Source organism: Carettochelys insculpta, chromosome 1 (assembly GCF_033958435.1).
Source record: "Carettochelys insculpta isolate YL-2023 chromosome 1, ASM3395843v1, whole genome shotgun sequence".
Lineage (NCBI taxonomy): Eukaryota > Metazoa > Chordata > Testudines > Carettochelyidae > Carettochelys > Carettochelys insculpta.
In genome coordinates this window covers 279017411-279031289 of record NC_134137.1, presented here as the reverse complement: position 1 = coordinate 279031289, position 13879 = coordinate 279017411, and the positions used below count along the sequence as shown (strand labels likewise).

The following is a 13879-nucleotide window of genomic DNA, read 5'->3' as shown; positions in this document are numbered from 1 at the left end:
CAGGCCAGAGCTGGGGCCTGTGCAAGCTGTGCTGGAAAAATGGCAGTGCTGCTGGCAGTGCAGGCTGGATAAAAAGGCTCTGTGGGCCAGATTCTGGCCTATAGGCTTGGATGCCCTTGCCCTAGCCCCACACCATGTAGGGCTCTGGCCTCGGTCCCATGGTGGGAACTCTGGGAGGGGGGTTACAGCCCTACACCATCCAGGGCCCCAAGCCCTGGCTCTGTGACATGGCTGGGCCTCTGCAGGAGGGAAGCTCTGCCCCCCACACTGTGCAAGGCTAGACCCCAGCCCTGCAGGGTTCTGGCCCCAGTGACTCTGGCAGGGGGACTTCGGCCTCATGGGAGGTCTGGGGGGCCCTCAGCCCAACACTACAGGCCTGTTCCAGCCCCCCGTTTCCTGCCCCCACTCCTACCCCAGAGAACCACACACTTCAGTGAAGCCAGGGCTGGCAGTGGTGCCCTAGCGGTAGGCAGAAGGTGGAGGCGGGCGGCTCAGACCTTCATTTTAAAAATAGTACCAGAAGAAGAAAAAAAAAAAAGGTTTCAGAGTGCCATTCTGTGGTGTTCCACTTAAAAAAAAGTCCTGGACACTCTTATCCCAATGTAAGGATATGCCTATACTACAGCAGCACAGCTGTGGTGCTGCAGTTGTGTTGCAATCGTGTTGCAGTTGTGGTGCTGCAGTTGTGTTGCAATATTTCTATACAAATAGATTTTTTTTTCTACTGACATAGTTAATGTACCTCTCTGGGAGACTGGAACTACACTGATGGAAAAATCTAACTTGAAACTTCCGTGACCTGCCTACATTGCACTGGACTTGAAATTTTTCAGAGGCATGAGCTACGTTGCTAGTTTGATGGAAGTTTTAAGTGTAGACCAGGTCTAACAGTGCTTTGTTTTTCAATTTACTTTGTCACTTTGGAAAGGGTTTAAAAAAAAAAAAGACACCCTCAAACTGGAACAAGAATGTCTGTGCAGAAAGTTGTGCTGGCATTATTGTACTGATTTAAGCATATTGGTAAAATTATGCTAATATAACTGAAAAAAAACTTTCCTATGTCAACAAACGTGAAACAATAGCCAATAGAGTAGGAAAAAATGATCAGTCTTCATGGTGATGAATGATTAACACGGGTACACCTTTATATTTCTTTGTAGGTTCAATGTTTATTAGTTATCTAGAAAGCCGGAGGAAGAGTTAAGTGGCAAAATTTGCACCTGATATAAAATTATTGATTTTAGACTGTCCACTCAAGAGTAGATAAGAATGACAAACTTCAGCTGTATCTAACACATACAGGTGAGGGGCAGGCCAGAAATTGCACTACAGTACATATAAGGTAAATTGGAAAGAAAAAAACAAACTATTTTAACGTGCAAGTATTTGTAATCAAAATAATAGAGTACTGTACACTTTGTATTGTGTTGTAAATGAAATAAATTTGTTCAAAATATAAATCCATCAAAATATGTAAAATACATCTACGTTGGTAATCCATTGTATAACAGTGCAACTGAAATTGTGATTGTGACTTTTTAAAATCCAGCTAATTTGGTTTGTGTTGTGCTGGAGTTAACTACCACTGAGAGCCCTAACTCTCATGCCATTATCTGAGCTGAGCGTTTGCCCCGCTTGCAGTGCGGCTAGTCTCAGAGGCGTGCCTGTGTGCGTCTGCGGCTTCACAAACAACAAGCGGTCCTGGAGCACCTTAAGGACTACCACGCTTATTAGGCGACGAGCTTTCGTGGGTCGGACCTGAAAATCTGAGGAGGCGGGAAAGCTCGTTACCCAATAACTAAATGCGTTAATCTGTGAGGCGCTCCAGGACCGCTTGGTTTTGCAGGGCTGACTGGGCTCGCTGTCGTTCACCCACCTGAGAGAAGTTGTAGGGGCAATGGAGAGATCCCCCCCACCTCCCACTGCAGCGAAAACGACGGCGGACCTAGGAACGCAGCCGCTTCGCCCAGCCACGACACCCCCCCACCCCCCAGGACACGCCACAGCGGCACATACCAACGTCAAGGCGGGGGGGGGGCGCCGTTTCTCGTGACATGAGCCCCCCGCTGCAGACATGCTAGAGGGTTAAACCACCATCCGGCAGCTGGCGCAGGCGGCAACACCAGACACAACAGGGGTGTCCACTGGTCCTGGGCAGGAGGCGGGCGGGGAAGACTCCGCCCCTGAGGCCAGAGCTGCCTTGTCCCGCCCCCCGGGCTGCCAGGCTCGAAGGCCCCGCCGCCCCGCGTGCGGCCCCGCCCCGCCCCATTCCCGGAGGTGGCCGAGGCCCCGCCCCTCCCCATTCCCGAAGGTTGCCGAGCGGGGTCGCGCCGCCTCGGCCCCCTGGCTGGCGTTTCCGGAGATAGCCGAGGGGCTCCGGCCGCTCCCCTCCCCCATCCCCGCCTGTCGCTGCTGCCGCCGCCTACCCCCGCCCCTGTGGCTGGCCCGAGTCGGTGCCCGAGTCGCTGGGCAGCGCGGCCGCTGCGGGACGGACTTTGCTGCTGCGGAGCCGCCGGAGCGCGCTCCCTGACTCTCGCCTCGCCTCGCCTCGCCTCGCCTCGGCCGGGCCGAGCCGGGCCCGCAGCGCCAGCGGGCGATCGCGAGAGGCGGGGACCCTCTCGACCCCGTGTGCGGCTGCGGCGGCTCCCCCAGGGAACGCGGGCGGCCGGGGGGTCGGGCTCGGATGGCGGAGGGGACCCAGCCCCAGCAGCAGCTCCTCCCCGGCGGCGGAGCCCCCCGGGGCGTGAAGCGGGAGCCGGAGCTGGAGCAGCCCATGTCCGGAGGGGACGGCGCCGAGAGCGGCCACAGCAAGCGGCTGCGGACGGAGGCGGAGGCGGGCGCAGGCGGCATGCAGGTAGCGGGGCCCCGCGCCCAGCGGGCAGACTACGGGGGGTGGGGGCAGTGCAGGCTCGGGGGGCGCCCGCACGCTGGCGGATGGAGCGGGGCATCCGTGGGGAGCGGCGCGAAAGTGGGCAAGGAGCTGGCCAGGTAGGCGAGACGGCGGGGAGCAGGGCTGGAGGAGCCCGGCCTGACTTGCAGGGCTGGGACATTGCAGCACCCAGCGGGCACGGGCTGCACCAGGGCCGGTCGGGGGTGGGGGTGGGGAGACTGGAGCGGGAGGTGGAATTGAGTCGGCTCGTGGGTCCACCCCGCCCCCCGTAGCTTCCCGCTCCCTGCTGCGGGCGTGAAGCCAATGTCCCTAGAGGTGTTCTCGCCCTCCTCGTCTCAGTGCCGAGCATAACGCGCAAAGTTACTGTTTCCACGGGAGTGCAGTGCTGAGTCCGGAGAGTAGCCGATGGGTTTCAGCTTCTCGATTACAAGGACCCTTTGTCAGCTCCTTGGTTTTGCTGGCGCTTTCTTCAATGATGTGACTTGTTTTTTATTAAAACTCCTTTAAAACAAATTGTACCTTGGTCGTGCCCCCCCTCCCTCCGCCCGAGCTCCCCAAGGCGTTTGTAGGGGGCTCGTCCGCTAGGGAGAAAGGATTGGGGCTATACAAGAGACATTGTGAAACTGATCACATACAAGGTGATTTCAAATGCTCATTTTAAACTAACTGCATAAAAATAGAGAACTTATTTTCTAATCTATTTAATGGTACTCTGAGGTGTGATAACTAGCGAAAGTATAGGTTTTCAGACATGAGTTTCTCAGGTTGATGTGTTACTGTTTTACATGCCTGTTTATTTAAAAGCACAACCTTGAAAATACATCATTCTGTCCCATATTTTTGTTTCAGTCCTGATTTTTCCTATGGTAAAGGTATGGTAGTACCTAAAACTGCAAAGAACATTGTAGAATTGTTGATGTCTAGTATGTGGACTGCCCTCTTTTAACCTGTTTTCTTTTGCCAAATCACTGTGTCTGTTACCCTGAGTGACTGGATGCGGATGTCTATCTCAGGTTCCCCAGACTGGTGACAGCTGCTTATTGTGGATTTCATTTACTACTTTTGTTGTTGTTGTTGTTGTTCTTTCTTTTGCTTTTTCCAGTTTTTAATGAATGGGAGAATACCACTGAATTCCTATTTTCTGTAGTTTACAGGATGGCAAGAGACATCTTGTGGTTGGAGTATTAAGTTTATGGAACAGAGATGTCTTGGATATCATGAGGGAACAAGGAGCATCTGGTGTGTAATCTCAGAGACTGCTCTCCTATATATACAGATGGGCAGGAGTTTATGAATTCACTTGGGCACAGGTCATCCAGATGTACTTTAAGTTACTGAGAGTACGTTTCTTCTTGTAGGTTTCTGTTTGTTTCTTCACTGGACCTTTCCTTCCCAAACAGCTGGATATCTCCCTCTAACTTAGGTTCTATGTACGGTGTCACAGTCTGTATAATGGCAGCACTGCCCTGGGAGATGCTATGGGTGGGAGTGGCAAAGGCAAATTGTTCAGCCATCATGCATGTGTTTTTCTAATCATTAATGACTCTCTTAGCCGGATCATGCTCTTGTGTATTGGTAAATAGTGGCTAATTTGGAGGTGCAGTTGAGAACAAAAGCGAGGGTATTTCTGCATTTGTTTATAGCAGTTTTTATTTTTCTCTCTGGATATATTTTACGTTTTTTACTGCTAGAGGTAAGCCAATGGCCTCAGTGCTTCTTTCTGCTGTTTCTTGCACTGAATGTGGTGGAACTCTTTGAAAACAATGCAATTTATTCATCATGTTGTTTCTGCTGTCACTCCTGCTTGGGTGTGTAGTTCTTGCTAATAGTCTCTAAAGGGAGATTTGTGTCCCATACAACATTGTTTCTCTTTTGACCCCTTCCCAAGTGTCAATACAATATTCACTTTTATTTTATGGGTGTTATACAGAGGCTTTTCCCCCCGTGACCTTACAGCAAGAAGGATTTAGTTCCTCAATGTGTCAGATCTTTCCTGGCTGTTTGTGTCATCCCCACCCACTCATACTCATATTCCCTCATGTTATCCCTCTTTTCTCACACCATTATATCAACTGAACTTGATTTGGAACATCACATATTAAATTTGCAATGCTCCCAGCTACTACAGGGACCTCCAGGAAGCATACCGTTCTTTTTTTTTCCATGGTTGCAATGATTTTTTTCCTCAGAGGTGTGAAGTGTGAACTAGACTAGGCAAGAGTGCACTGGAAAAGCTATTCAGAATAGAGGGGAGCCTTGCATTTTACATGTATCTTGATAATTATAAATGTTTGTTTATTCAATCTGATATGAAATTCTGACAACTTTTTAGGAGTTGAAAGCCAGGGCATATGTTGCTGGTCTTCTGTACACAAATAAGATGCACTGATTCAATTAAATTATGGTGGCTAATTTGGTTTACAGCTAATTTACAAATATATTTGTTCACACAAGTTTGCTCTGATTTAACTAAATTCATTAATCTTGTGTTTTTAATTGAATTGTTGGGGAATTTTATGTGTTGAAAAAGGCCCATGTAAATTTGGTCAGGGACTGTATTTTTGTTATGTACAGTGCCTGTCATAATAGAACCCTGTTTCGTGGTGATGGCCTTTAAGTGCTACCCAATACAAATATTTCATAGAAGTTTATATATATTTATGCTTTTCACAGAGATAATATAGACAGACGTACAATTCTCAAAACACTGGAGGAAAAAAAAAGTTCTCTTGGCCCGAAGTTTCACATGATTATTTTTAGGCCAGAGGAGATTGGTTCATTTTTTTTTGGGATGGTTCAGAGGACGGGCAGTGGAAAGTTTGAGGCTAATCAGACAAGCAGTTGCGTTACATTTTTTCTTTTTTTTTTAAGAAAAAATGATGATTCTTAATATTTTGAAGATGCCTTAATGTAAAAATGTAGTACTTGATTGGCCATCATTAGGGAGAGAGTGCTCAGGTACTTTTAATGCTTGAAGTCACTACTTTTTGAGTAAATCCTCCATGTCTAAGTTAGGCATGATGCTGCAGAAGATATGAACTACTTGTACATAGGATTTGTAAGTATCATAAATTTTATAAAAGCTAGAAATAATGTGGAGCTAGTGACCATACTTTATGGCTCTGGGAGGTCCTTTACATTTCCTGCTTTCTATTCCAGAGGAGCTAAGCTTTGTAGCTGCTGTTTTCGAAACTTGTAGACTTTGTGCCTGTAGACCTTGTAAAGGTTATGAAGGGGCCCTGAACTGCCACATTTATCAGAATTTTCTTTATGCTAAAGCATTACATATTAATATCATTAGGTGAAGAATGAATCAGAATAGGGAAGAATAGCATAATATAATAAATCAACACATAGTTACTGAAAATACTAACTCTTCCATAAACCTAATTGTTTTTTTTTTTTTTGGTCTGTGAATATAGAATTTAAAAGTAGGTCACAAAGAGAGACTCAGGATAGTAACTGGCTAGTGAGAAACTAATGCTGGGGACAAAGTGTGTGTTAGGTGCTAATGTAACCCTTATGTATATTGAGTTTCTTATTCTTTCACTCTCTCAGCCCTGGCACTAGCAGACAGCTTACACAGTTAGGGTTTCATTATCTAATCCATCTCTGATCAGCTTGGATAAGCCGTGTTTGGCTGATGCTGATCTTGTTAGTAGAGTGGTGTAAAGCCGCTTGAGCTGGGATTGGGACAAATCGGATCATAGCTGGTATCTGAATCCAGGACATATTTCTGGTAATCAGGGTGTATGAGGGCGGGGGAAAGAATTAGCCACAGCAGCAGAAGGTCCAGCATAAGCTGATTTTATCAAACTCCCTGTGGCCTGTAATTGGCAAATCGGCTCTGCTGGGCCAGAAATGTGTCCTGGGAGGGTTTGGATGTGTTTGCAAACTTTTTAAACAGAGTCCCAAGTGCATTGTTGCTTCATCTATTAACCATTTAAACACTGTGGTTTAAGATTTTAACTGGGGGTTTTGCTGTTCCACAGAGGGGTTTTTCTGGGGGATTTGCAGTTTCAAAGAGGCGATTCCTTGGTTCACTTGAGCACCTTTTCCCTCTAAATTGCCTTTGAAACAGCTTGATCCACTACTTCTCCAAAAGGTTGCCTGACTGATGGAAGAGTGCCACTGAGATGAACACACTTTTGTTTCTGTGTGGAGAACCAAATTGGGGCACTGAACTCTCTGGGAAGCATTCACTCTTTTTTTTCCTTCCGTAGGAGAAAATGGGGGTCGGAGACTGGAACTGAAAAAACAACATTATCATGGAAAACATTGAGTCAGAGGGTGTCCATCCTGTCCTCTTCATTGTGGCATTAATGGAAGGCCAGTTAACTTGGATGTCCAGGGTTCTTGGCCATCACTGGAGAAAACGTCCAAGTGCTTCTCTCCTGATTGGCTTGTGAAGGGGCTGAATTACACAGCCACCCCTCCCTTCTGTATTTTCTACTTAATTTAGGGGTAACTTTCTTTCTGAACTTGCCTTTTTCTGTGAATTAAAACATTTTTGCTTCTGAGGGTAAGTATCCTGGTAGTGGATAGGTTGGTGGTACTATGAATCTGCTGTTAAAGTGTTGTCAAAGACTTTATTTTACAGCACTGCTCATTTGGGTATGGCCCGTCTGTCATATGCATTCAGTATCTCTGTGAGACACATGAGGGGAATTTGCTGCTGGTCAGCTATAACTCTGGGTATTAATGGAACTTTGAGTAAGGTGAATGTGAGACACGCCACTGATGTTTTCTGTGCTAATGTTGCTTTTTCTCCTTTCTGCTGTTCATGCAACTCTGGATTGGGTTCTGCAAGGAGGAGAGTTGACTGGGACTGTAATAGGCAGGAAGAGTCCAGGTGGTCCATCCTTTTATGAATAAGTGCATCCCTATGACGATGACTGGTTACCAGATCCTCTTAACTCCTATAAAGAAGAGCAAATGGCTCGAGGAGATGTTGAAGATGCATATAGGCTTGGACTTTTTGTGACTTTGTGGCTATCTTTGTAGCTATTTTTGTAGCTGTGTTTCCTGTATTAATCCCTGTCTGAGATTCAGTGTGGGAGTTTAACTGGGAAGCTGTGGGTTACTTAAATTTTGGGATGTAGACCAGCACATTTGGGCTGATATGGATGTGTATAACCCATCTTCTGGTTCATACTTATTTCGCTGTTCACCTTTATTCCCTGGATTTTTTTTAAACTCTCTGGATGGATGTTGCAGTTGCCTCATAAGTGAAACCTGGGAAGGTTTTATATATTCTTTGCAAGTTTAAAGAGAACCTTTAGGAACAAACTGAAGGCTGTGGCTGGTAGTGAAGTTGGGAGCTGTTTATACCTGTTTCTCTCCCTCACGCATTCAGGAAGATAAGACAGCCCCGAGTAGGTCAGGTGGATGCAGCAGAACACCAAACGAGCCCATTAATATTTCTCTGGGTTCTAGAGGCATGTATTGAAAGGTGATAGCCTGAATTTTAAGTCTAGAAGCTAAATCAAGGTCTGTTTCATCTGGGAACTGTTTTCTTTCCATATAAGGATGAGTGCTGTGTGAACACTTATTTTACGGTATACACAATTAGAAACCTTTGCATTTCCCAGAAATTCTGGGATCTTCGTGGCCATTTCGAGAACTTCATTGTCCACGTAGCCAATGTGGTTCATAACCAGGGTAGCACAATGTGACCTGCCCTCCAGGCTTCTCCTGTGTGAAGTAGTCTGTGTTATTTCCAGTAGTTTCATTTGCAGCACTTCCATTTCACCATATGAGTTTCATAGTTGGTGCTGAAGTAGGCACTAGTCTCAAGAGGATTGTAAGAAGCCAGAGTGACATGCTGGGTCCCGGATTTACTCCAGTCTCTGTATGTGGATGTATTTACACTGAGGACTTCCCAGTTTTTGGTGTAGCAGTAGTGAAAACATTAGTGTACATAGTGCACCAATGACACCATTAAAAATGCCTTTAGTGCAGTGTTATGAAACCTGTGGCCCAAGGGTTATGTGGTCCTTCAAGGTTCTGTGTGTGTCCCATGAGACATTTTGTTTACTGTGGCCTGTTTGCAGGTTTGCCATATTCTGCTGGTTTCCATCCGTGTCGTGTTCTTTGTACTGGTATTGCTAAAGGGACAGGCGTTTAAAGCAGAGGCACTTGAAATGTGGTGCATGCTGATTGCACACAGCATTGACGCTGAGAGCCATGTGCTCCCTCTGGATCCAATCAGAGTGCTGCTAAGGTTCAGTTGTCACACCCCACAAATACTAGGTAGGCAAAATCAGTGAGCAAGAGTATCCCATCCTGGGAGACTGCCTTGGTTATGACAATCGTGTGGCTCACTGAGATGAAGGAAGCCATTCATGCGGCCCATTCACTAGCCTAGGTTGCCCATTGCTGCTCAAGTGATTCCACTGTTGTTAGTACTGCTGGAGTCAAACTGTGGATGGACTACGGGGAGAAATGCTGAAAATTATCAGTACAGGCAATTCTCTGTCATTCAGTCAGCTGGTGAGTCTGATGAAGTTTGATCTGCCCTTTGTAACTGGGTGTAAGAGTAAGAGCAAAAGGTCTGGGAGGAGATTAGCGGGTGCTTTGGGTGGCATGGCAACCTCATGTTTAATTTCCCCATTTGAAATATTAATTGCCTGCATTTGTGTGTTTGTAGAAGCCTCTTCTGAGATATTACAGCTATTACAGAGGAGCATCCAGAAGTAAAGTGAGAGAGGCAATTAGCGGTAACCAGTTCCAGTTCATTGAAGCATTCTGTTGATCTACATTTTACAGTGGTATTAAGGTGACTCTGGAGTGTAGCTGTCATGAAATAATCCTGCAGTTTAGGAATGAGAGCCACTTGGCTGAGCTTTGGGCCTTAACTCTCTCTGCTCTACTGTGAATTTTATTTTGATCACAGTCATTTTGAATTCAAGAAAAGTGCTTGGTTGAAAGATGTACATCAGCTGTACGTGCATGTTTTTTCTCAAAGCACTTTTTTCATCTTTTGTATCAGTTTTGCTGACATACCCAATTATATACCTATGGCTATCAACCTCTTGCAACCTTTGCCGTATCCTGGGCTTTACTTAAAAATAGACTGTCTGATCATTCTGTGTTGTGGATTCCCACTTGTGTACAGTCTCCAAAGTTTTAGACAAAAGCTTGTGAACAGTCCCAGTACTGTTCTCATCTGCCTTGTCACGCGGACATATGGTGCCTACTGAACGCCGCCACACCTGGCTCTGTTTTTGGGCTGGACTGGAATGGAACAGTAGCTGTGAGGGGAATGTGTTCTTAAGTGGCTTAACAATGTGTTACAGCAGAGGGAATTATGGAAGATGCACCTAGTTTACTTCGTGAGGAATGGTTTTGAAACTTGAACATGAGCCCCCCCCCCATAGGGCAGTGCAAAGAAAGCTCTTGCAGCTTCTTCTGTTGGCTCATTCATTGAGAGACTGGATCCCTATCAAGTATACTGTAGGTTGAAGCTGTAAAATCTGACTCTCTGGACTGGCAACATCTGTAACCTGAGGAATGGTGGCCTGGGAGGGGGGGAGGATGGCTGGGGGGAGGGCTGAGGAGCAGGGCCGAGGGTGGGCCTGGGGTAGAGCTGGATCCAGGGCATGGGGGCCCATGGAACTGGGGAATGGAGTCCGGAGACGGGCAGCTGGGGGGCAGTTGTACAGGGGCCAGGAAGTGGCCACTAGCCAGGAGGGGTGCCTGGGAGCGGGGCCAGAGGCCAGCAGGGGATTGACCTACCCATGGCCAGCAAAATGCCTGGTTGGGGACCACTCACGTCCAGAGGGTGCCAGACCAGGGGGATGTAACCTATAGGGCATCTTGGTAATTTAGGTTGTGTGGGAACTGGATATTTCCAGTCCCTGTGAGTTAGACATATGCCTGGATAGGTCTCCACTACAGCAGATTAACCGCTCCTTCCCCACCCCATGCCTAACCAGTGTGATTGATTGTGTGTGTCCCTGTTGCCTCTGCCAAGGGAGAATGCTTTGCACAGGATAATTGGATGCATTCTTCCAGAGACATGGGTTAGACACATGTACTGTTTGTTTTCTTTTTGTGGCTGTATTGCTTTGGCCTGATCATAATTGCCTCTTGCTTGAAATAAAAAAAAAAAAACAAAAAAAAAAAACTACTTAATGCAAAGAAGGGAAGAACCTGAACTACTGGAAAAACAGAGGTAGGGGGATGCTTTTGAAACCTCTCCCCTTCCTCTATTTGTGGTTAAAATCAGAACAGCAGAGCTAAAGACATTATCTTATGTAGTGCTGTTGTATTGTGAGTATCAAGTTATGCTTCCTAGATGCTCATGAAATCCCAGGATCTAGAAGATCCAACTCAGGCTGCTTCCAGGGCCTGGAATACATCTGTGAGCTGAGGCTTTCTTGAAAAGCTTTTCCTGTTCTGTTATTTTAGCAGAATTTTGCAGACATCTGGGATAACTGCCACCATCAGGGCTGATGCTCAGGAGTGAAATTCCACCATGGCCTCACTGAAGTCTTAATGTAGTGTGTGTAGTAGGAAGAAGCTGTAATTGGGACCACAGGTATATAATTTAGTGTCTGTGGTTGCTGTTGCCTCTCTGAGAGGGGTGGGAATGAAACTTTTTCTAGAATATGCTCAATCTACATAGGCTACTGCACTATCCTTTAGATCCATTGCTCTGAACCTTCCCAGACTATTGTATCCTGGTCAGAAGTCTTTGTCTTGTGTATCTCCAAGTTAAACCTTACTTTAAAAAAACTACTTGTGTAGAAAATTGGACATAATTTTACTGTTAATTTTTTCATTTTAACATATTTATAAATCAATTGGAATATAAATATTGTACTTAAATTCCAGGGGATGGTATAGAGAGCAATAAAAACAAGTAATTGTGTGAAATTTTAGTTTGCACTGACTTTGCTAGTGCTTTTTATGTAGCCTCTTCAAAACTAGCAAATACCTAGATGAATTGATGTATCCCCTGAAAGACCTCTGTGTATCCCCATGGGTATTCCTAACCCTATAAAGTATTGCTGTATATCTGCCTTATCCCAGAAAAGGCACTGCTGAAAGTTCTGATGGGCTCTTGTTCTCCCAAGTCAGCTTGTGTATGGAGTTTCTGTTTTTTTCTGCTGCCTCTTTAGTTCTGAGTGAAAGCCTCGAGCTAGTTGGTATGGAGGATGTTCCTCGCCACCTTTCCTTTCCTTCCTTGTGGGTGCTGGGGGATACTCTAGGACTGCAATGGGCAACCATGAATAGTGGGTGAGTCACATGAGTACTTCTCCATCATCTCAGTAGGCCACAGCAGCCCACAGCCCACGGGGGTTCTATCTGCACCCTGTGGACCAACTCTCTGCACCTACCCCCGTGAGCCTCTTGACTACTGGGGCACTAGAGCCCCACACTTACTATTCCTCCCTGGCCCTTCCAGCACTTTTTGGAGCACTGCACATCCACTGATTTGTGCTCTGTCACGTTCCTCCCCCACAAACAGCTGATCCACGGCTGCAGGTAGAGCCCCGTGGGTTGCCCACCACAGCTCTAGCAAACTCACTCTCTTTGTGTGACTTTCCCCGTGGGATTCTGGGCTCAGAGAAAAGACTAGCTTGTTAACTGTCCCTGCCAACACTTGCAGCTTCTGCCAATCCAGTCAGCAAGAGCCTGGGGCTCTAGCATGAGTTCTTATACTCCTGAGTTCAGGGGTCTGGAACCTGTGATTCCAGAGCCACCTGTGGCTCTTTAAGGACTTCTTTGTGGTTCCCAATGCTCTAATTGCAAAGTTTTAAAACAAACAAACAAACAAAAAAAAAAAGTTCTTGATTATTTTTGATCAATGGTCCATGTCTAAAAGCCCAGTGATGAATAACTCCTATCTAAGTAGCAAACAGTATGTGGTCTTGTAACATTGGATAAATCCCCCTTTAATATGTGCGGTGCATTGTGGGATGTGATATCTTATCTGTGTTTTGAGTGTGTTGCTAATATTCGTGATTTTTGAAAAGGAAAAGGTAGCTTGCGGCTTTCCTGCAGTGAAGGGCAACATGCCTTTTAAGAAAGAAAACTGAAATTAAACATGAAGTAAAATTGGCAGAATTCAAGGGGGTTTGGGAGTGAGAGTCAGGAAGACAGTGGTACAAATGCACATGTAAAGTGTGAGGAAATACATATAAAAAGTTTGTGAACGTCCTGCAGTAAACAAGTATCATATTACAAATCATTGTGTGCACTGTTCTTAATATAGGACTTACAAAAAGAATGGTTTAATGTTATTTATTAAGGACAAGCACCATCCCTCACCGATTTCTCTTTTTTTTTTTTTTAATCTATTTGCCCCAAATCCGTAAGTGGCCCCTTCAGGTATTGAGCTCACAATCCTGGGTTTAGAAGGCCAATGCGCTAACCCTTGAGCTATCCCTTGCCCCTGTGTCTCAAATTGGTCACTTAAAAATGAGGGAATATGCAATTAATGATCATTTGTGAAAAGTTTGGTTTGAGTAGCTTGCCTAGCATCACACACAAACGTTGCATCAAAGGCAGGGATAGAATCTTTCTCCAGGACAACATTTACATGCCTAAAACACAAAGTCATGCTTCCTTTTTCTGCAATTCCCTGCCTCATCACCACTCACTTTCCATCTTGTTCAACAAATAAGTGTCGTATTGATGATGGTCCCATTCACATACACACCCACAATTCTTTGTCTGAGCACTCTCCATTCTGTGCACTGAATGAGGCAGGATTACAATGCAAAAAGTAGTCTGAGATGTAGCCGTAGTATGTGATCACGTATTTAACAATTTTATCACTCATGCATAAGAGGCTGAATTAAGGTTTCATGGATAACATGAAACATGGATAACATGAAACATGGATAACATTTTCTTAACTTTTCAATTCTTGACTTTGCAACTTAAATTATTTTCTATTGCAAATTTTTTTAATGTAATTCAATAACTTTTTATAAAAATAAGACTGAAAAATTATTTCTGTTGCGTGGAAACATACTG

At 45.6% G+C, this 13879-nt stretch overlaps 1 protein-coding gene across 15 annotated transcripts in view; it reads left to right on the top strand.

Annotated features, from left to right (window-relative positions):
- Positions 1-2367: 2367 nt before the first annotated feature.
- Positions 2368-13879, top strand: part of RBFOX2 (RNA binding fox-1 homolog 2) — a 279211-nt gene continuing 267699 nt past the window's right edge. For 7 of the 15 annotated variants that reach the window (XR_012647425.1, XM_075008282.1, XM_075008291.1 and 4 more), the window contains exon 1: positions 2369-2854. Coding sequence is in view for 14 of the 15 variants with exons in the window: in XM_075008282.1 (XP_074864383.1) it covers positions 2684-2854 (171 nt within the window). In the remaining variant the exon portion in view is untranslated. Of the gene's footprint in view, positions 2855-13879 lie in introns of all 15 variants that reach the window. The other 8 variants (XM_075008343.1, XM_075008361.1, XM_075008352.1 and 5 more) reach the window with 2 other exon arrangements.